The 20,285-nt window shown below is 41.9% G+C and overlaps 2 protein-coding genes and 1 long non-coding RNA gene across 4 annotated transcripts in view; 1 reads left to right on the plus strand and 2 right to left on the minus strand.

Moving 5' to 3' along the window:
* Window positions 1–69: 69 nt before the first annotated feature.
* LOC118478138 lies at window positions 70–1,714 on the plus strand. The gene is made up of 2 exons (XR_004858844.1): window positions 70–157; window positions 1,503–1,714. It is a non-coding gene; the product is annotated as an uncharacterized LOC118478138 (long non-coding RNA).
* A 1,447-nt stretch (window positions 1,715–3,161) lies between these two features.
* NADase (NAD glycohydrolase) lies at window positions 3,162–9,590 on the minus strand. 2 transcript variants are annotated; one of them, XM_013085423.1, is made up of 8 exons: window positions 9,534–9,590; window positions 8,673–8,832; window positions 7,688–7,820; window positions 7,006–7,224; window positions 6,432–6,511; window positions 5,834–5,923; window positions 5,077–5,163; window positions 3,162–3,933 (listed from the first exon to the last, which is right to left on the minus strand). In XM_013085423.1, the coding sequence occupies exons 2-8, from the start codon at window positions 8,828–8,830 to the stop codon at window positions 3,852–3,854; spliced, it is 849 nt and encodes a 282-aa protein (XP_012940877.1). In that variant the 5' UTR covers window positions 8,831–8,832; window positions 9,534–9,590; the 3' UTR covers window positions 3,162–3,851.
* A 5,235-nt stretch (window positions 9,591–14,825) lies between these two features.
* LOC101855507 (AT-rich interactive domain-containing protein 1B) overlaps window positions 14,826–20,285 on the minus strand; it is an 8,757-nt gene continuing 3,297 nt past the window's right edge. The window contains exon 2 of the mRNA XM_005103472.2: window positions 14,826–20,125. Within this exon, the coding sequence (XP_005103529.1) occupies window positions 17,963–19,066 (1,104 nt within the window). The 5' untranslated portion in view covers window positions 19,067–20,125 and the 3' untranslated portion in view covers window positions 14,826–17,962. The remainder of the gene's footprint in view (window positions 20,126–20,285) is intronic.

The following is a 20,285-nucleotide window of genomic DNA, read 5'->3' on the forward strand; positions in this document are numbered from 1 at the left end:
ACCACCACCACTTAAACTACCACCAGAGCCAAGAGGACCACCCCCACCCCCTTCCTGTTCTCTAGGTATGGTCATCCGCAAGCAAGGAGCAGTCAACATTGGCTCAGGCATTTGTTATGGAAACCCGTGCGACCCGTTTGGCGGAACAGTGTCTTATGTGAGTACTCATGACGTCAAGGTGGTCACTTCCCCAGATCTATGACCACTGTGGTCACTTACCCAGGTCGTGTCGTCACTTCTCCCAGATCATGGTCATTTCCCCTGGCCTATGGTATGGTACTAGTAGCATGTCCCTGCCGCACAGTGACTTTTTCAAAGCAGGGGGTCACAGGTGTTTGTGGTGTCCAGAGGTTAGGTGCTTTATCATCACACGCGGAAGATATGAGTTCGATTCCTGTGTGAGAAGTATGTTTGTTCAATATGTCTTTGTGGCCCTCTCAGTCTAAGTTGGCCGTGACAGGCAGGGTCAAAGCCCATCTCCAAAAGGGGCTAAATTGTGACAATGGAGGCGTAAGGCACCTAGATCTACATATTAAAAAGTTCTAATTTGCTTCCACCTCCGATAGAACTTTAGCCAAACATATTTGAAAAGTTGAGGAAACGTGTAAACACTAACCTAAAGGGGAAATTTGATTTAAGAACGTCCAGTAGAAGATGCAAGGCTATGTCGACTTCGTCACCCAGTCGTATGGTACAGACGTTGCAAAGACGTGTCCTTGACCTGGTCAATCATTCAGACAAATCGCCGTCATTGCAACTGACGATAGCGAGACTGTGGTGTCGCTGCTTCCGTGGCTTCTGTGGTTGTAAGGCGGACCCTCCATAGACGGCACACGGCACGCGGCACGCAGCTCACAGCACATGGCACGCGTGCGAAATAAAATTAAACACAACCATTTAGAGTTGCACACTCCATTGACGGCACGACACAGCCACGACGAAACATTGCGTGCCTTGCTTTGCTGCATTGCTCGTTTTTTTGTGTCGTGTGCTGCCAAAATGGATGACTACAAGAAAGAAATTATCGAACTTGTGAGAGACCGACCGCTTCTTTGGGACCCCCAAAACCCGGAGTATCTGGGAATATATTGACAGTAAATGTCTACCAGCAGGTGAGTCACTTTTTTTATTTCAATGTGTAACGTTTCGGAAAACAAGGTCGTTTTGCCAGTACTCAGACCCACTGAAGACCCACCTTCTGATAATGCATCACGAACGCTCTCTGCACCACATGGTCCGCTTTTTCCTCTTCTTTTTCCGATTATTTAGAATTGCTAACATGATCAGAGTATCTTCATCAGACGAATCCATGGTTGTGATGTGTTGTGTTGTGATGTCGTGCTATGGCCTATGGAGGGAGGGGTATTAGCCTGTGGCACGGCACGTGCCGACAAGTCATGTGCGGCATGCCGTGTGCCGTCTATGGAGGGTCCGCCTTATATGGATGATCAGGATGACGAGAAGTAATTGGTAATAATGTTTGTCTATTCTCTCTTCCCCAGGTAAAGCTCTATTTGTGTCGGCCAAGTATTTGAGAGACGGACCCGTCACAAGAATGTTATGTAAACGTTGTGTTCAGCAGGCTGTTCTCCAGTCTCATTTCTGTGTTTATGTTTATTTCATTGGCAGTAAAACTATAATATGCATTCCCGTGGGAGATATGTCGCTATTTGTGTATGTACCTGGTACTGAAATAAAAGGGAAAAAAAAAGAATCAGATATGTTATTCTTTCATATTTTATAGAAGGGAATAATTTGATGAGAGAATGTACACAGACAATGACAAACGTGATGAAAGATATATGAAACTAATATAAATCTGTTCAAATTCGACAAAACCCAGATTTTTAAAATTTAAATCTTTTTAATTTAAAAAAAAATTGGGGGGGGGGGGGGGTGGTTCCGGAGCCATTTTGACACAGTGCTTTTTCCACTCGTTTTTTCACCTTTTCGACCACTGCCAATGACGTCATTGTATTATGAAAGAAGTTCAGATACAACTTAGACCACAACCCAAGGCCGAGTGCCCAAAGTAGTAGCGACCCGATTTTGTCAGAAGGCAAAATGGTTTGTTCGTTTCCGGAGTGCGTGTCCAACGTGCGAGTAGCCCCGATGACTCAATTCTCGTTCTCGGTCCGTAAAGAGTCGAGGTCATGAACCCAAGGAGTAAGAAAAAATATTTTTTTAAAATTAATGGTTGCGTTCAAACCAGGCGCTTTACGTGTAGACTTCATAATCTTGAAGGTATTGATTACGAATGACTGATTTTCCCATTCAAACTCCAATTGGAAATTTTGAAGCCGTGGCCAAGCCTGTGGATGACAAGTCATCACAAGACTGATTAAATGCTGCATACGGCATTCCAATTGACAACCCGTTGTTGGGAGGTAGTGTCAATTTTAATGCAACTTTTGGAGTCTTTTGGCGGACATGTGTAGAAATAATTTTTTATTTACCGATTGCTAAGGTAACAGCCAGGACTCCATTGCAACTACCTACTTCCCGAGAGAGCCGTCGGGCAGTTTCTGGTTTTGTTGGCACATGGATTGGACACAAGAAGCACAAGACATCGTGCTTATTTTCAAATAGAAAGCACCAAATGAAATATGAAGCGACCAAACGGAAATCGATATACAGCCTGCAGGTTGTAGTGATTAACGATTGACGTTTATAAAGGTCAGTCAAAGGTCCGTTTCTATGGCATGCATATAAATAATTTTTGTTTTAGTTAAGTTTTACGGCACTTGCACAACGCAAAAGTCATATAAGCGCCGAAGAGTAGGCGTAGAGAAGAAAAAGACGAGAAAGAAGGATCGGAAAGAAGCAAACTAAATCAGAGCACCAGACAATAATCCATATACAATGCGCTAACACAAGTCTAAACTGTACACATGCATTTTCCAAGACGACAATTGCAAGGGCAAAACACTGCATGCAATAACCATCTCTCTATAGGGGAATAACGTCCCCACGATAATGATATTATCCTCTAGGACATAAGTCTCTTCTTACAAATTATATGCTACATACCTTGTGTGGTTTAGTTATACCCCAATTACACCTGCGACATTTATTGAAAAAAAGGATGAGGGGAGGGATGAAATAAAACCAACTCAAAAAAAAAATAAAAATCACAAAACAAAACAAACTGAAAACGCCGATTCATTTGTTCAGCATAACTTTTATTGTCAATCTTAAAACAAACAGGATGGAGGAAAATATCAAAACTCGACACAAAAAAAAAACCCATTTCAATTTCACATTTCTTGAAGCAAACAAAGTAAAGCTTATAAAAAAAGAATAGAAATACATGACGTACTCAGGATGTATGCATGAGCATACCAGGCAACAATGGAAAGTAGCAAAAAGACATGAAACAGCTGCTGTTGCAGCAAGGCCTTGCACATAGCCCATGGCAAACATTTAGATCCATACTTTAACCCAACCACCAGTCGGTTAAACAACAAAAAATAAAACAAAGAAAAGCCACCCTCTACAACATCGTTATCAAAGAGTACCAACACCTTTGCCCGCACACCTTTTAAATAATTTGAAATTGGTAAAGAGCGTACTACATCAAGAAGTTAATATTGAAATGTACTCGAGAACGTTGAGCCCTCAATTCATAACAGCTGCTGTGCGCACTGAAGTGAAGAGCTGCCCCCTCCCTCTTTACTTTATATCGTCAACAGCAATGCCCCAGCCCCACCCCATTTTTACCCCCAATATATTTTCAACACTAATGACTAAAAAACGACCCCATTTTGCCACCGTCGACACGTTCTCAAAAAAAATAAATTATAAACCTCTAACGAAACGCCTCTAATAGTTGACGAGCGGTGCTGGATTATTTAGGCGATCCTGTAGAAACGTTTAGCGAGTTGACACTCTCTGGCATTGGGGTTGTCGGAGCACAGCAAGAAGAGAACAGCCCTGTAGAGTGTTGAGGAAGGACTATAAGTATAATAAAAGATACAAGTACAAGCTCCGGGCGTTTTACTTTTATCACATGATTACTGAAAAATAATTCATTCACACCGGATAGAATATTTCACAACAAGAAAAAAGTTCAGCCTTATAAAGAACCATCACAACGATAAATTTATAATTAAACACGCAAGGACACCAGAAAAAGGTAATTAGGATCAGAATAAGCAGCATTAATATAGCACAAATTCACTCTAGGCAGCAAGCTCTCTGCTCTTTATGATCTATATAATCTATAATAAGGTGAAAGGTAAACATTGCTCACCAAACATTGCTCACCAAACATTGCACACCTTGAATGCAACCTGTAGGGTTTTAAGCTCCTCTTAGGGCTAAATCATAGGCGGGCTAATTGAACCCTGCATAAAACTTTAATGTCAAGGTTTTTTCCCATCGACACAACTTGATTAAGCGGCAGGCTGCTTAGGTAACATTGATCCTGTCTGCCAAAGCCAATCTGGGTCAAGAGGGATGCAACGTCCCGGTAAAAAGACAAGATATTCGATTTTCATAAATCTGCTCAAGACAGATCTAGGAAACTGTTGGAGTGGGTGTTATAGACCATACTTGCTATCGCAGGTAGATAGCAAATTATAGTAAAGGAATTAGCCCGCCGCATGTATTGGATCGGGGGAAACACATCAATTCGCCGTTTACAGCAACTCATTCCTTTCCTAAAGTGGTGCGCGCATCTGCCTATGTAGAGGTTTATTTTAGCCCTATCACTTCCTGTATGAATGGACGGAATGGAGATAGAGAACAGACAAGAAGAAAAAGTAGATGAGAACAGAGAACAGACAGAAGAAAAAGTAGATGAGAACAGAGAACAGACAGAAGAAAAAGTAGATGAGAACAGACAGAAGAAGAAAAAGTAGATGAGAACAGACAGAAGAAGAAAAAGTAGATGAGAACAGACAGAAGAAGGAAAAGTAGATGAGAACAGACAGAAGAAGGAAAAGTAGATGAGAACAGACAGAAGAAGGAAAAGCAGATGAGAACAGAGAGAAGAAGGAAAAGTAGAGGAGAACAGACAGAAGAAGGAAAAGTAGATGAACTAGAATAGTGATACCGACGACAGCAAGAACTTACCTTGGATTTTCCACGCAATCGAATGCAAAATGCTTGGCTTTGACAAGCTTCTCAAGGTCCAGCAAAGATCCTGCACCGCACTTCTCTCTGTGGGGGAGGATCGAGAGGATTTGGGGGTGTGACGTTTTAGTTTACATACCAAGAAAATGAGAAATGGTAAGGATGATAGAAATTTGAGAAAAGGAGTAAACTAAAGAGCGCCCACCTACCACCCTTCCTTTTGATTGATTGGGTAGATGTTTTACGGCACTATCGACACAATTTTGGTCATTTAAGCACCATCAGGCCACCCTTCCTTTCGGGTGTCAGGGGATCACGAGCCGGCAAGATTACACCAGTGGTAAATTCGCTGGGTTTAACGCACCATGATAAACTACTCATAGAGAATCTATGAGATCATTGGGATCAGATGCAAGAAAAAGTTTTAGAAGTGGCAAGACAATGTTAACTAATACAACCAGAAAGCATTTTTCACATCTTGAAATAATCTGTGTAATAGAAATGAATTTGAGCAATAGAAAGTGCAAGTGCCGTGACGGATGTGTTTTTTTTTTTTGTGTTTTTTTTTGGGTGGGGGGTGTCTAAATAAGTGAATACGAGATCTTGGAAAGCCAAACTCCCCTTACCAAAGACACTGTCTTTTGTTACTGGAGGTTCATCCACCAACAATCCATCCCTTATCTTTAAAAAAGTTCCCGAAAACAGTAGCAGAGAGAGAGAGAGAGAGAGAGACAGAGACAGAGATTCTCCTACTCACATGATCTTTTCCCCGAGCCGATGCAGGACGATGACCTTTACCCTTGTCACCTTGTTAGTCAGATTGGGCAGTTCGTACTTGCCAAAAAAACTGGGGACAGGAAAATGGGGAAAGGATACCAAAACAAAAATAATTCAGTAGGTGCAGCAAAAAAGGAGCAAAACTGAGGTAAGGGATACCGGTAACATAACGTAACACGCTCCAACTAAAGCCAGATGGATACACGGTAACCTAACGTAACACGCTCCAACTAAAGCCAGATGGATACACGGTAACCTAAAGTCACACGTTCCAACTAAAGTCAGATCTACTTTATACTGATAATTCATACTTTTGTCATCATTGTGTTGCGCAGTCAGGATTCTCTTGTTTTGAACTCTTTTCTACTGTAGCTTTGAATGGATTTACCAAAGTGCTTTAAAAGTTTTATTGTTTTTAGATTTTTCTTTATAACTTTAGGGCGAGAGCTTGCAATTATTTTGCAGTCTAAGAAGATATTGGAGTTCGAGTACATGTTATTCTGAATTACAGACAATTTTAGTCATGGGAGATAGTTGAGGATATGGGATTATCTTGACAGTAGATAAAATTGACCAACCTGTCTGGCCTGTAAGCTGGTACCTTGGGATTCGAACCGTCGACCATGTAGGTCACTTCTCCCTCTGCACTGTGAGCATACTGAGGGAAGTATCACGTGTTGGAAAATTACTCAAACAGCTTACTCACGTCCCAATACAGCATCATTAGTTCCAATACAGTCCACACACCAATACAACTCACAACCTCAATGCACTACACCCACAAATACAGCCCAATGAACACATCAATACAGCCCACACTCACAAATGCAGCTAAATACCTCTATACAGCCCGCACTACTTAAATACAATACACTGTCCAATACAGCCAACATTAATGACTATAGTATACAGCCCACCCGCCAATAAAGCCCAAATACCTCAAAATAGTGCACCCACTTATACTCAAAACCTCAATACAGTCACACACCGATACAGCCTACTTAACTTCAATACAGACCAACCACCAGCAGAGCTTACAGATCAGTAATGCTTGGCATTACAATCAAAGATAAATCTTATGCCAAGCAGAAACTAAATGACGGCGAGGTAAAGCACTGTGCCTTAAAAAAAATGTATACCACCACTACTTACAGAACTTGACGCCATTCCCCAGAAGCTCTCTCTAGCTTGCACTGGACACGTTTTGAAGTCCGGGCACACCTTTTCGTTGAATCCTGGATTAGCGCGTTGGCCGCACCAAACCAGAGAGTTCAACATGTAACCCGGAAGCGTATCTTCCAAAGTGATGTACTTCCGGCCGGTGTTGGCATAATCGTGAGCCTCGTCATAGACTCCAGACCAGAACATTACCTGTGATAGAAAGGCAGTTTTGTTTTAAGGGAATAACGATGCATTTGTTATCACTTGTAATGGCACGCCCTTATATTTTCCTTTATTCTAAAACGTATTGACGAGGTGTAATTTTGAAGATGAGCTTGAATAGGTGTTACGGCACTGTCGACTCAATTTTGGTCATGCCAACAAGCTTTATTGTAACAATCCATGATCCCGTTATATTTTAGTCAGAGTTTTTTACGGCCCTCGCAACTGAATACGGTCATATGATAAAAGGGAGGTATCATTTTGAGTCTATTAACATAAGTCCTTGGACAATCTAGGAGCTCTGTATTTAAGTCAGAGACCTTGAGGTCTACAGCGGCAACATATCCCGTTTTGACGTTAATAAAAATAAAATTTGAAACAAAAGGAACAAACGACAATATTCATCAATCGCCCTGTACAAAAGACTAAAAGCGTACTTGTTACGACTCACTTTGTTCTTTGGCAGCTGCTGTTGCGCACTAGTGAAAAAATCTTTGTAACTTCCAAGGTCGAGATCACAGGGATTTTTGAAGGAGAAGGCTTTGAAAAAGTCCTTCCATAATGCCGAGCAGTCCGATCTCACTCTGGGGAGAAACGGAGGAGAAACGGATGAAATTGGGGACGTTACAAAAAATAAACGACAAAAGGGGCCTTTGTGTCTTTTCATTCTTATAACAGGGGAATAAAATTCTAATTGTAACCAAGCGAATATAAAAAAGAACTCCAGAATAGATTTTTCATTGTTAGGAGTTGTCGCCATTGGATTTTTTTTTTTAAGTAGCTGAAGCGTTCGGTTTACAGTATCAACTCCTCGCACCGGCTGCATTTCGCTAGGAGCAGACACGATTGGTGAAATGGTATAGGTCAACACTATGAGGCTATTTAAGAGGCGGTACCTCCGAGTTTTAAAGACCGCCTCCTAAAGGGCCGAACTAGAGGGGACATCGTGTAAAGAGTGACTATCCCAAGAGCACAAAAATCGGACTGAGCCATAGTTCGAACACCCGAACACGAAATCTCACGATTACGGGGCCCGTAGCCTAATGAATGGGCCTCCGATACGAAGGACAGCAATATTGCAGAACATCCACGAGCCTACCAAGTTGGCAAGCACGTGTTGTAGTCCAGCGCGACGATTGTTCGTTAGAAATATGACTCCTTATCAACCCCACCCCCACCCCACACACTATCTCGGTTCAGACACTTTATGAGAGAGCTACGAAGAAAACGATCTGAAGCACTTATCCCGGGGCAAATAAAAGCGAGAAATAGACCATCTTTCTACCGTATGTACGAGACCTTATCTTTTGCATAATTTTCACAAGTAATTTTTACGACGTGTATTTTTAGCAGTACTGACACATTTTGATCACTTCTGCGAGAAAAAGGGACGAACCTAACCGCAAAAGCACGAACAAGAAAATGTGGAGTCTTACCTGGGAAGAATATCCAGGTATCGGGTGATCTCGTAATCCTTACAGCGGCCAAGGAACACATTCTCCAACTCGCGAGTGGGGACGATGGCCTCGCTGGGCGAGATACTTGTCAGCGTCAACGCCAGACACACACAAGCAATAATGGCGACGGGAGACATTTCTGGGGGAGAAGTAAGGATTGATTGAGCAGAGCAGAGTTTTGGGGACACTTTTCTATACGGTTTGGTCAGAGAAAACCGATATATCACCGTTACCAACAAATGAACACAACACTTGCTGTAGTAATTAGTAGTGTTTGAGTGTTTGATTGAGTAGTTTTACGGCACAATCGACTTACGTTTGAGTGTTTAAGGACTTTATCAACGCAATCTGTACAACAGAAGTGTAGTTAGGAAGGAGAAAAATAGCAGAAGCTAATACATTTGACGCAAATATTAAGAACACATGTAGGCAAAAGAGTCGTGTGATTGTCGTACTAGTTTAGTTTCAGCAAGAGTTTTACCGCACTTACTGCACAATTGGATCATAATGGTCATAATCGCAGAAAATTAAGCGGTACTAGTGATTAGCATACGAAGCAAAGGAGGAGAGAGAGAGAGAAAAGGGGTATTTGATAGGGAATAAGTGGTCAAGCCCAAAAGAGCACCAACCAGCCAACCAAGTTAAGGTTTTATGTAGATAGAGGACCAAGTTTCCGATTTTGAAATCGTCTACATTTACAAATCAGAACGCCGTCGGACCTACAACATGAACTGCAGCAGCAACATTTTAAAGAGGCGTCTGTTTGTGTTTAATATATTATGGTTTTCGTAGCAGCAAAATGCCAAAAAAGAAAGAGTTTGTAAACTTTAATGTACTCACCTAAATCACACACGTTCCTCCTGAGAATCTGGATGAACTTGATGAATGCATAAACGACAAAATGCTGTCTCGTTATATACTATTCGTGTGGTCTTGGCCCTACTTCGGCATGAAGCTGCTAATTACAGTGCTTAAGTCTGTTGACAGTTTGCAAGTTCACTCTGAACGTTTTCAAGAGACATATATAATATTTTTTGGGTTTATGGCACCTTAAAAACAGATATGATATTATATACTCTAACACTTATCCTACAGAATCATTTGAAATTGCATTGATCAATGCTCCATAGTTAGCTAAGAAAATATAGCTGATAATCTGAATCATTTTCTTTTTTGGATTGTATTTATAACTTTTTAGTTTTCGGTTCCGGCACACACACACACACACACACACACACACACACACACACACACGCACACACATGCACACTCTCACAAATACACACACACACACACACACACACACACACACACACACACACACACATGCACACTCACACAAATACACACTCGCGCGAGTGCAAATCTTGTTTTCATGCGCTACTATTTCCACTTCTCTTAGACCTCGAGAGATAACCAAAAAACGTATTACTGATGCAGGCTTCATAAAAGAACACAACCTTTTAGAATGGATTACAGGTTTTTAGCCATATATAAAAAAAAACCCAGTTAAGTGAATGCAGTGGACATTGCACAGAGTTATAAATCCACAAGTCCGCTTACGTAAATTCTAACCGTGGTGTAATACACGTTGTAGTTCAATTTCAACTTCATTGTTTAATTTCAGTTCAAGCCGTTTATCTAAGCAATTATATCAACAAAAAATTACAGTTAAATACTTTGCGGGAAAACACTATACAGCCACTCATAGACAGAAACACTCGTAAGTGCTAAAAAAAAAAAGCACAAGCAAACCACAAAAGCAAGCACCAAACCATACACAAGCACATACACACCCTCAGATTATTATTCTAGTGAGACCCAGATCGAATTGAAGCCGGTATATATCATACATCTCGACACTTTTGTATATGAATAGTATGTCCTGTCATAGGATCGAGTGAGTACTTTCTTGTTCCCCCAAAACGTGTTTTGGCCCTGCAGGGCGTATTAAAAATATTAACCGGATCAACAATAAAATACATCCAATGCATGGTCTAGTTAATTGTGTCCGTGTTTGCACCAAACAGCTTAACAACGGAACGGTCCGTTGGTCAGATGGTTGAGGGGAAAAAATATGTCACGCCATTTCACTTTGCCCACGGAGTTCAAACCTCGACCAAGCACGAAGTTCCTCCCTTGTAGATTTTCAACACTTTTTGTCTGTGGTGTTATAGTTGGACACAATTTATTGTTCGACACGGATAGTGAGTGAAATAATATGTCGAGTACCCCTTTTGCTTTGCTTTTTCTTTTTCTTCTTCTTTTTTTTTTCAAATTAGGACAGTTAAGCGCCCATCGACAAAACAAGGCCTTAGAGGAATACAACGTCCCTGCAGAAAGACCGAGATACTCGACAAAGATTCACACTACACGTGGATCGAACTCATGTTTTTCGTGTGTGCCTGCAAAGCGCCGAAAATGGCACATAACATACCCAAAACAGCTTGGTCAAAATTTTTGACGTTTAACTTTAGTTGACCATTTTTTATCGTATATGGCTGATATTGGTGTCCTCTAAGTATTGTTGTCAAAATGTTGAGCATATCCAAAAAATTATATATTTTTGGCGCAAACCATCAAATTACTATTGCCAAACTTCATTTTGTTATTTGCCGCGGGATAGAAAATATCAGCCTGGTGTCATCTAAAGAAGAGACAGCCCTTTCTGTTCCCACTTTCGTTTCTTTTTCGTGTTTTCTCGCCTGAAGACTAAAGCAAGGGCCAAAGCTGTAGGTGCATCCATGGCGAGGTCCAGATACAAACTGATAATTGCGCAATGTATTGAGCGTGCACGGAAAACGTCAAACTGTCAGTACTTTTGACGTCAAAAAGTTTGACCAAAAGTTTGTGCGTGTATGGGTTACTTAAGCGCTACATCCCAGACGCAAGTTTTGTCGTAGAGTATAGGTGAGGCAGCGTGGTGGAATCAGGCTCTCGTCATTTTTTGAGCACATCGAGTTATTGGTATCATCTTAAAGCTTGTTCACTGGTCTGTATTTGGATGAAAAAAATACCCGTTTATCTTAATTACAGGTCGAGATATCTGAGAATGAAAGAGGTGGGGGTCACCTGTTTTTAGAGGTAAAATTAGTGAGAAAATGGCCGCCAAAGATTAGTTATTTCCTTAGCTTAAGAGTCCGTGGTAACTGAAAATTTACATCGTTTGTGCCTTTAATCAACGTTTTTCAGAAAAATCAACACAGAAATGAGTTCATTAATGGACAAGAAAGGTGTTGAGCCTAAAAACAAAAATTTGATAACATTCACAAACCTGCGGAAAAATGCAAGTTTCTTCACTTTGATAATTTTGACGAGAGCCTGATTCCACCACGCTGCCTCACATTAGTATCCCCTAAAGATCTGGCCACAGCAACCTGCTGCCTTATTCACATTTTTGGTTGCTGAGACGTCGACGTAAAACGCTTCGAATCATTAGGGCCAACGCGCTTCGAGACATCTTGGTACCGGTGTAGCGGTTAGGCAGTTTGCCTTCGCTCGCAAGAGAAAAAAGTTTGATTCTCTCCTGTGGACAATGGGTCGCTTTTAAGCACAACGGGGCTGTCCCAAAAATTGCTGTTTTGAGAAAATCGAAGGTGAAGCTTTTAGACCCTTGTTCAGTTTCTTTAAAAGGCAAGGAGAGTTTTCTCTATGACCAAACAAATATACACACCATTGAAACCAAACTTCTCCTATAGGTAGTGCAATGCCCACTTTTGGTGTAAGTCAAGATTTCTGGAAACCTCCGAAATCTGGGTTAACCCACTTGTCCTTAAAAACGACCAATTTTTGTATCGAGCACCTCACCCTTTCTGCTGGGATGTTGTATACTTCTCAGCCTGGGTTGGTCACGACGAGTGATTTGACGTCCGCGTTCTAATTGTTTTAAACTGTGTCCGAGGGAGCGTAAAAGCACTTACCTTTAAAAAAAAGACCCACACAAATAGGTCATTCAGAAGGGAACATAAAGTTAAAAATATTTCTCTCGTGGTCTTCAAAATCCAGCAAGAAAGTCACTAGAAAGTCATTTTGAAACGCTAGTTCCAAATTTGATATAACAGAATATATGAAATGACGGTGTTTAATATAACATTAAAGAAATGACATTGTTTTTAATATGTTTATTCACGGCCGGCTGACAAAGCATTCTCGACTTCAAACTTTATTATGCAAATTCCTCGGATTATCTATTTTTTGAAAATGTGTTTGCCTTGTTTAGGAAATGTTCTTAGTGATCTAAAGAAAGAATAATACAATATTCCATTTCTTAGAAAAGTACCGGAGCAACAAAATGTCTTCAGGTGACCCAACATGCCAATCTGTGTTTCTTCGTCCATACCCGGGTGATCGTAAAAGTCATTAGGATACAACTACAACTTATTGAGGAATAGTTGCAATGTCGTCGGGTGTTTCGTTCAAGAAGTCGTTGTTTTACAACAAAAAGTTCTAATTGCACTAGTACTTTTGTTTTAAACAAAGAACGAACAAGTAATCCACCTTCAGTATTTGTTTGTCAGTCGTCATTGCGTTCAAGAAAACAACAACAACAATAGCAACAACAACAACAACAACAACAACAACAACAACAACAACAATAACAACAACATCATAACAACAAAGCATCATCATTAACAAAAACAGCAACAACTGAATAAAACATTCTACATCCTGTGCCGAATGGGTAAATTAACCAGAGACTGCTGCGTTGTGTTCAGAAATACCCCCCCCCCCCCCGCCCCTGGGGCAGTGCCACTGACTTTAATGTCTGTAGGCCATTCCCAAAGGGGGGACATTTCTCGTTCATACACAGTAGAATTGTAATGGGATGATTCATCATGTCACGCTCATAACTGTGCCTGATCTGCAACAGGGACCTGCTGCTTTTTCTTTCCTAATCCTTACTATCGTCATTTTCCTCTACTTTGTTTTGTATGTATGTTACACTCTTGTGACCTGTTATTTCCGGGGTGCCTTGATAGTCGAAACAGACTTTGGGCTGTTGAAGCTAGAGAGGTGAGCAGAGTAAGCCTGATTCCCTGTAAAGACTTCTCTGTTGACACCCACCCCTTGGCGCTCATATGACCTTATACTGTTGCGAGCGCCGTTAAACCCTCTACTAAAACTAAACAAGAAATAACCCCAAGCCGTGTTCGAGGGGAGACTCGGTGCAATGCTTGCATCCATTGTCACTTGTCTCTTTGGACCATTATAAGCTTAATCAACTTAATGACACCTGCATACATTTTCTGAATATTGCAATCTCGGGTACCTATGTGCGTGGGTCCTTTGGCACTTAGTCTCTGCATTTTTGTGTGGATGTTTATGGTTCCCCAGATGTGGTTTGGGCCTTTCAAATCAAACTTCAAACGTCCGTACTCCGTACCCTGTCTCCTCCTCCTTTTCTGTGTATGTTACTCTCTAGTAAAGCATCCTCTTCGTCACTTAGATGACCTATTTGTATGGGTCTTTGGTGAGTGCAGTTTACTCCTTCTTTCGTATTAAACACTATCATCCATATCTCTCCTTCTTTATATGTTTGTTACTCTCTTGTAACACCTAATCTACAGCACTTATCTGACATAACTGTATAATTGTGTTTCAAATGCAATAAGAATTATTTTTTAAAATGACCTATTGAGATGCAATTGCCACATAACTCTTAGATCTAATTAAGTTTGTATAGGGGTTAAAATCTTGCTGCATTCAATCTGAGAATCGGTGTAAAGGGAGGTAATCATATGTTATTTGTTTGAATTACTGCTTGCATCCCTTGGACACCTGCTCTCTAGTCAAGCGTTATTTTGTATTTAGGTGTATGTTTGCACAAGCACGCGCACACAGATACATGGACACACACACACATACATGTATACACGCACACACGCACACACACACACATACACACACACACACACACACACACACACACACACACACACACACACACACACACACACACAAACACCCATGAGCACTTACAAATTGTAATGAAAAAGTGAGAGAGGCGAAGACCAAAAGAGAGAAAGAGAAAGAGAAAGAGAGAGAGAGGGGGGGGGGATAAGAAGATGGATACTGTTTTCCACAGATCTAGAAAGAAGTGAAGTGTGTACAAAAAAACGAAACACACCGTAGTAAAATGTAAACAGTTTTTTAATAAAAGCATCAAATCACAAATATTTCATTTGTCGTCATCAAAGAGAACAAGATTCTCTCCATCAAATAACATTAAGACTATAAAGAGTGACACAATGGGAAAAAGAAAAGGGTCAACCATTGACAGAAAGACTTAAGCAGAATGAACAGTAAATATTGGGGAAATGGGATGGGGTGGGGGAGTATTGTATCAAACAAATGGGCAGATAAATAGAAACACCAACAATTCTGTAAAAAGACAGAGACCAAAGCATCGGGCAGTTTTGGCTTTTTTCAGAGCATTCAACTTGTTTTCATAGATTTGAAAATATAGGCTATTGTATCCTTATTTTCTTACATTTGCTACCCCAAAGAAATACTTTAAATTTTAAAAAAAGATACATCCCGTCTGTCTTTTTATTCTTGACCCCTATTTTATATCTAATCATCAATTCGTCGGACACCCAGGCACACTGAAAGGAGTCCAGAAGAGTACTTATCAGTCACATAAATCGACTGAAAGTTGTTTATACATTTTTTATATAATATTTTATCAAAAGGGAAGTTGAAGTGACGTATGGGAGCATTTCCACCGGAATAAAAATAGCAGATGCCCAAAGAGTTCTTGGGAAGTTTCTGAACTGTGTAACGTTTAAAGTCTCTGTAGTTGACTTTCAAGATGGCGTCATGTTTGCGTTCCCTGCCAGTCAACATCAACCCCATAGAAAGAGTACTTTGATGTAGACCAAATTGTTCGCACACCAAGGTGCTTACAGATATGTCAAGACCATAACATTACTGAAAATAAATTTCAATCACAGTTTCTTTTTTATATCACGATAACGAGAAGTTTTTACATCAATCCCTAGTCTGGCATATCACGCAGGACACACATTTGTTCGGGTCTCCAAGGCAAATGCAGGTTAAGAATTAGGACAGGCCAATACACAAACTGGAATCGACCAGGTAATGTCTAAGCATAATCTTCGCAGCCCCAAAAATGTGGGTATTTCCAAACTGGTGTGCGCCCCACATGAAGGCCAGACTAGACCAGATAAGGGAATGTATATTATAATTGTATATGAAAGAAATAATAGTTTACAACAAAAGCATTGCTCACAATAAGTGTTTTTTGAGAGGGGTAGCTCACCACACACAGAATATTATGCTCTAAGCATGGATTACAAATATGCTGCAAGCGAGGCCATAGTGATATTTTCTCTCTGGCAATTTTTGGTTGGGATTTTTTTTGTTGAGATACCAATGCCATACGCGTTCCTAAAGCATGTATTTATTCCAACATGCTTCGGGTAGTCACTCTTTGATACCTTAGAACGCTGCCTCGTCATGAAAGCTGAAGCTAAATACAAATAATATGATGTTTTTCTTGCTCCAAAGTGATAAACGATGCAACATGGAGAGAGAACAGACATGAGGATACCAACCACTGACAACACCAACGGAAAGAGAATACATCATGGTCATTGAGATTTGCCTTTTCTTAAGAGACATGAGGAAAGTAAAAGAGTAGGATGTGCAGACCGTGCATTTTGTCGGATTCGGTCAACGTTCTCTAACCTGCTTTGATAGCGATCATGTTCATCACAGAGTGAGTGCTGGTTGATGAAGGGCGCCACTGCTAGCTAGGTCCTACTCATTTACTTTCCCTCTGTTGCTTATGTCTGTCTATCTTTTTTTTAAAAGTTTTCCTGCACTAAATAACCATTATTGTGTCATAGTGCTTCTCTTTACTCAAGCAAAAAGAGTGATTTATTCTGAATGAGAATTTGATGATGAGTATTATTACTATGACTAGCATGTCGAACGCTGGCGTTTGTACAACTCCATCGTCTGGACACCCTATAAGACATAACCAAAAGCATAATACATTGAATCTCACCGTTTAAAGTACCATATAGAATTGATAATTTGAGACAGTAGTATTTCCAAGTATTCAAGCCATCAACAAATCTAAATCACCGTTCATGAGACTTGGGTGTTTAGATACAAAACAAAACGTTGCGTAGTCAAACCTACTCAGGGTCTGAAGTTACAACAATCACAAGGTTTTCGAGCCTAAACTCTGTAACACTTAACAACACCAGTAGAGGTCTGATCACCCAACAGTGGTGGCGGCAATAGGTCATTAAGAATCAAAACAGAAGGAAGGGTGAAGTCTGTCCGCCTTTCTGGGAACCCTTACCCTCTCAACAAGGCGGTACTCTCCTCTTTTTTAAAGGCTTGCTTCGTTTCGATAATGAAAAAAAAAATCGTATTGACCTTGCGTCTCCTCAGAACTGTTTTGTCCAAAGTACCTCTTTACTTAAGTAGACTTTGGACAAAATAATTCTAAGTCGACTTGCCTCTCTTGATCTAAAACGAAGAGTTACTATTTTCTAAAGGTGAAAAGGAGGTTGGGTGGGGGGGAGATTGGTAAAGAGAAAACATTTGAACCATTTGATTTTTGCTTGTTCTATTGTGTTGGGTAAGGGGTGGCAGTATATGAATATTGTTAAATTGGAACGGTATGGTATTTTTTTCAATAAATATTGAGGTTAAGAATGTATCACAACGTATGGTGTTCCAATTCCCGGTACTATCAAAATAACCGGCGATCAAGTTCTTTGAAAATTGTACGGAAATATGGAATTATGGTCCAGACAAAAATAAACATACACGTTTAGTTCATGAAGTCCGGAGAGATGTTCTGTACAAGTCTTGTGATGTACTTTAAAGTCTTGTACATAAACAGGGGGACAATAACAACAACACTCGTCTGTTTGAGCTTGTATCTATGTCCATGCACGCAGAACATTGCTGGCTAAAACAGCCTGATCAATGATAGGGCTGAAAAAAAGTCATCCTGTCCGGAAGCTGGAAAGGGGAGGACTTGATAGGAGACGTTGACTGCTACACTGCAGTGTCGAGTACTGGTGGCGTCTCATCCAGCAAAGTCTGACTCAGTAAAAGTTCATGCACATGACGTCCTAAGCCCTTGTGGGATGGGGCGTTTTGCGGCGTCTGCTGACAACATTAGCCCTGGTGGGGGGCGCCAAACGGGAGACTCTCGTGGGTCAAGTCGAAACTTGTCACGTTCTTTATAATATCTTTCTCTCAATCTTTTCTTTTTTCTTGCTTCAGTTCTCTTCGTCCGTCTCCGTTAACGTCGGGAGGGCGGGGCTCCGTGGAATGGGCGGAGTGTTTACGTTAGCTCCGCCCCCCGCCCCGCCTCCACTGGCCGCGTTAGCCCCTGAGCCCGCCCCTCCTGCCATACGTGACGGGGAGCCGGGCGGTGTGCACGTCTGGAACACGTCCAGCCACTGCTCCAGAGAAGACAGCTCGGGTGTCTCGAACTCGATCAGCTCTCCTGAGTCCAGCTTTCCCGCCAAAACGAACCGGCCCAGGGTGTCCCCGGGGATGAGTCTGCACCTCCGGATGTTGACGTAGACGGGCTTGGCGGTGTAGACGGCGTCACGTGATATGACGGCGAAGTGGTCCAGGTTACAGCGGTACACTCGCACGTACACAGACGTCTTGCGGGGTCCCAGGGGGCTGTTACCTTGGCCTGTAGTGGGAGGGGAGCAGGATAGGGGGGAAGGCGAGAAGGGAGGGGGAGAGGAGGTGGAGGAGGAGGGCGATGAAGACTGTGATGACGTCATGAAAGGTGGGGAGGAGCGGAAGGGGAATGACGTCACGGGGGACCGGCTCGGCGACTTGGAGGGAGAAGATGGCGGTACTGGCGAGCCTCCGCCGCCGCTGCTTCCGCTTCCGGAGTGGCGTATGAGGTAAAGTCTCCCGGCGTGCACCTCGTGTTTTTCGTCCGACGGAACAGCACGGGTCCGAGTGGGGGATGACGTGGTGGGGGAGGGGGGAGAGTGGAACACCTCGTTGTCCAGTTCTTCGTACTTCAGAGCTGTGACGTCACCGCTGTCCGGCGCGCAGATGGTGATATGTGGCGGGAACTTGACCCTGTGTCCAAGACGTGGGGAGAAACTGGACTTGGTTGCGGTGCTGTTGTTCTGAAACGCCCTTCGGCTGAGATCCTGTTGTTGTTGTTGTTGCTGCTGTTGCTGTTGCATGAACGCTGTCGTGTTCTGATTCTGTCCGAGATGGGCTAGCAAGTGGTGGCGGTGGTTGTCATGGAGACGGGTGTTGTTCATTTGTTGCTTCAGACGTCGCTGGTGGAGAGGGCTGAACTCAGCGTTGGCGTTCATGTCTAAGGCTCGCGGAGACACAAGCATAGTTGGTCACTTCTCTGGTCTGACAGGGTCACTCTAGTTTATCTCCTCTTCTACGATAGGGTGGATTTTTTTCCCCTTTCTATAGGATGTCACGGAATTTCTTTCTTGCTTCAGGCAAAAAAATTGCAAGTCTCAAAGTTTTGAGCCTTTCACAGTGAAAAGAAAATCACAGATCAAACTTGAATGTAAAAATTGTGCTGATTAAGTCTTAAGTTCTGGAGCAATCAACAGCAATAAAAATAATTTACAAGATTTGCGTGAAGTGTTTTACTTCGCTTTGTATGGAGGGAAAAACTGTGATGAGAGATGATAACAAGGTTCAAATTGCGCCGAGAATGTGGGAATATCCGGGCTGGCTAACCTTGTAATAGTAAATCAATGGTATGATTATAGCTGTCCCAGTTTCCTCGTGGCTACGAAGAGAACTCACCACAAATGTTAGAGTGTTCTCTTTACATAAATTATCTTTTTTGTGAGACTCGCATTCGCACAGCTGCGAATGACACCTGTTACACAATTCGGGAAAAAATAATGGGGTTGTTCAACTTTCTTCAATCAGAATAAGACGGTATGTTCACAGCTCAGCTGCCCTCTTGTTTCAGAATAGTATTATTGTTTTAAAGGGACGTTGACCGTCGACGCGTAAGTTCTTCTCTAAACTAAATCGATTCAGGTATGAAAGTGTCACCGGCGAATCGTATTTCGAGCCTGCTGCAGGCAAAACAAGAGCAAAACAGCACGGACAATTTTTTTTTTCCCGGCCAAGGTCGGGTAAGCGCGCGAGAGACGATAACAGTGTTTGTTCTTCGGGCTAGATCTAGAAATTGAGCATTCCCTCCTTTCGTTGACTCTGGAAAATGCACTAAACTCCTGCTGTAATTAGAGCGAGATGCCGGCGGAAGGAAATGTCTTGATGGCTGACAATTTGAGCTCCGCTTCTTTCTTTGTAATCACAAGGAGGCGGGGATCGATGGATGGGTGGATGGATGGATGGATGGATGGATGGGGCAGTCCTGAAGTCGCGGCGCTTGAAGGAGGAATACACACACGGGGAGATAACTGTGGAGTAGAGGGACGGGGAGAGAAAGGTTAGGGTGGGCTGATAGTCTTTGACAAGATTACGGAAAAGGGTTGGTGGTTGTTTGTTCGTTTAATTGTTTGATTTGTTGGTTGGTTGTTTTGTGTTCTTGTTTCTATTTTTTAAGAGGGGGGGGGGGGG

This window comes from Aplysia californica, unplaced genomic scaffold, assembly GCF_000002075.1.
Source record: "Aplysia californica isolate F4 #8 unplaced genomic scaffold, AplCal3.0 scaffold00373, whole genome shotgun sequence".
Taxonomy (NCBI): Eukaryota; Metazoa; Mollusca; class Gastropoda; order Aplysiida; family Aplysiidae; genus Aplysia; species Aplysia californica.

Excerpts from the sequence above, each read along its gene's own strand:
- NADase (XM_013085423.1), bottom strand. The coding sequence starts at position 8,830 with ATGTCTCCCGTCGCCATTATTGCTTGTGTGTGTCTGGCGTTGACGCTG. Across the intron at positions 7,225-7,687 it reads AGCAGCTGCCAAAGAACAAA|GTAATGTTCTGGTCTGGAGT; the intron begins GTGAGTCGTAAC and ends TTTCTATCACAG. Across the intron at positions 5,924-6,431 it reads CCAGCTTACAGGCCAGACAG|TTTTTTTGGCAAGTACGAAC; the intron begins GTTGGTCAATTT and ends TCCTGTCCCCAG.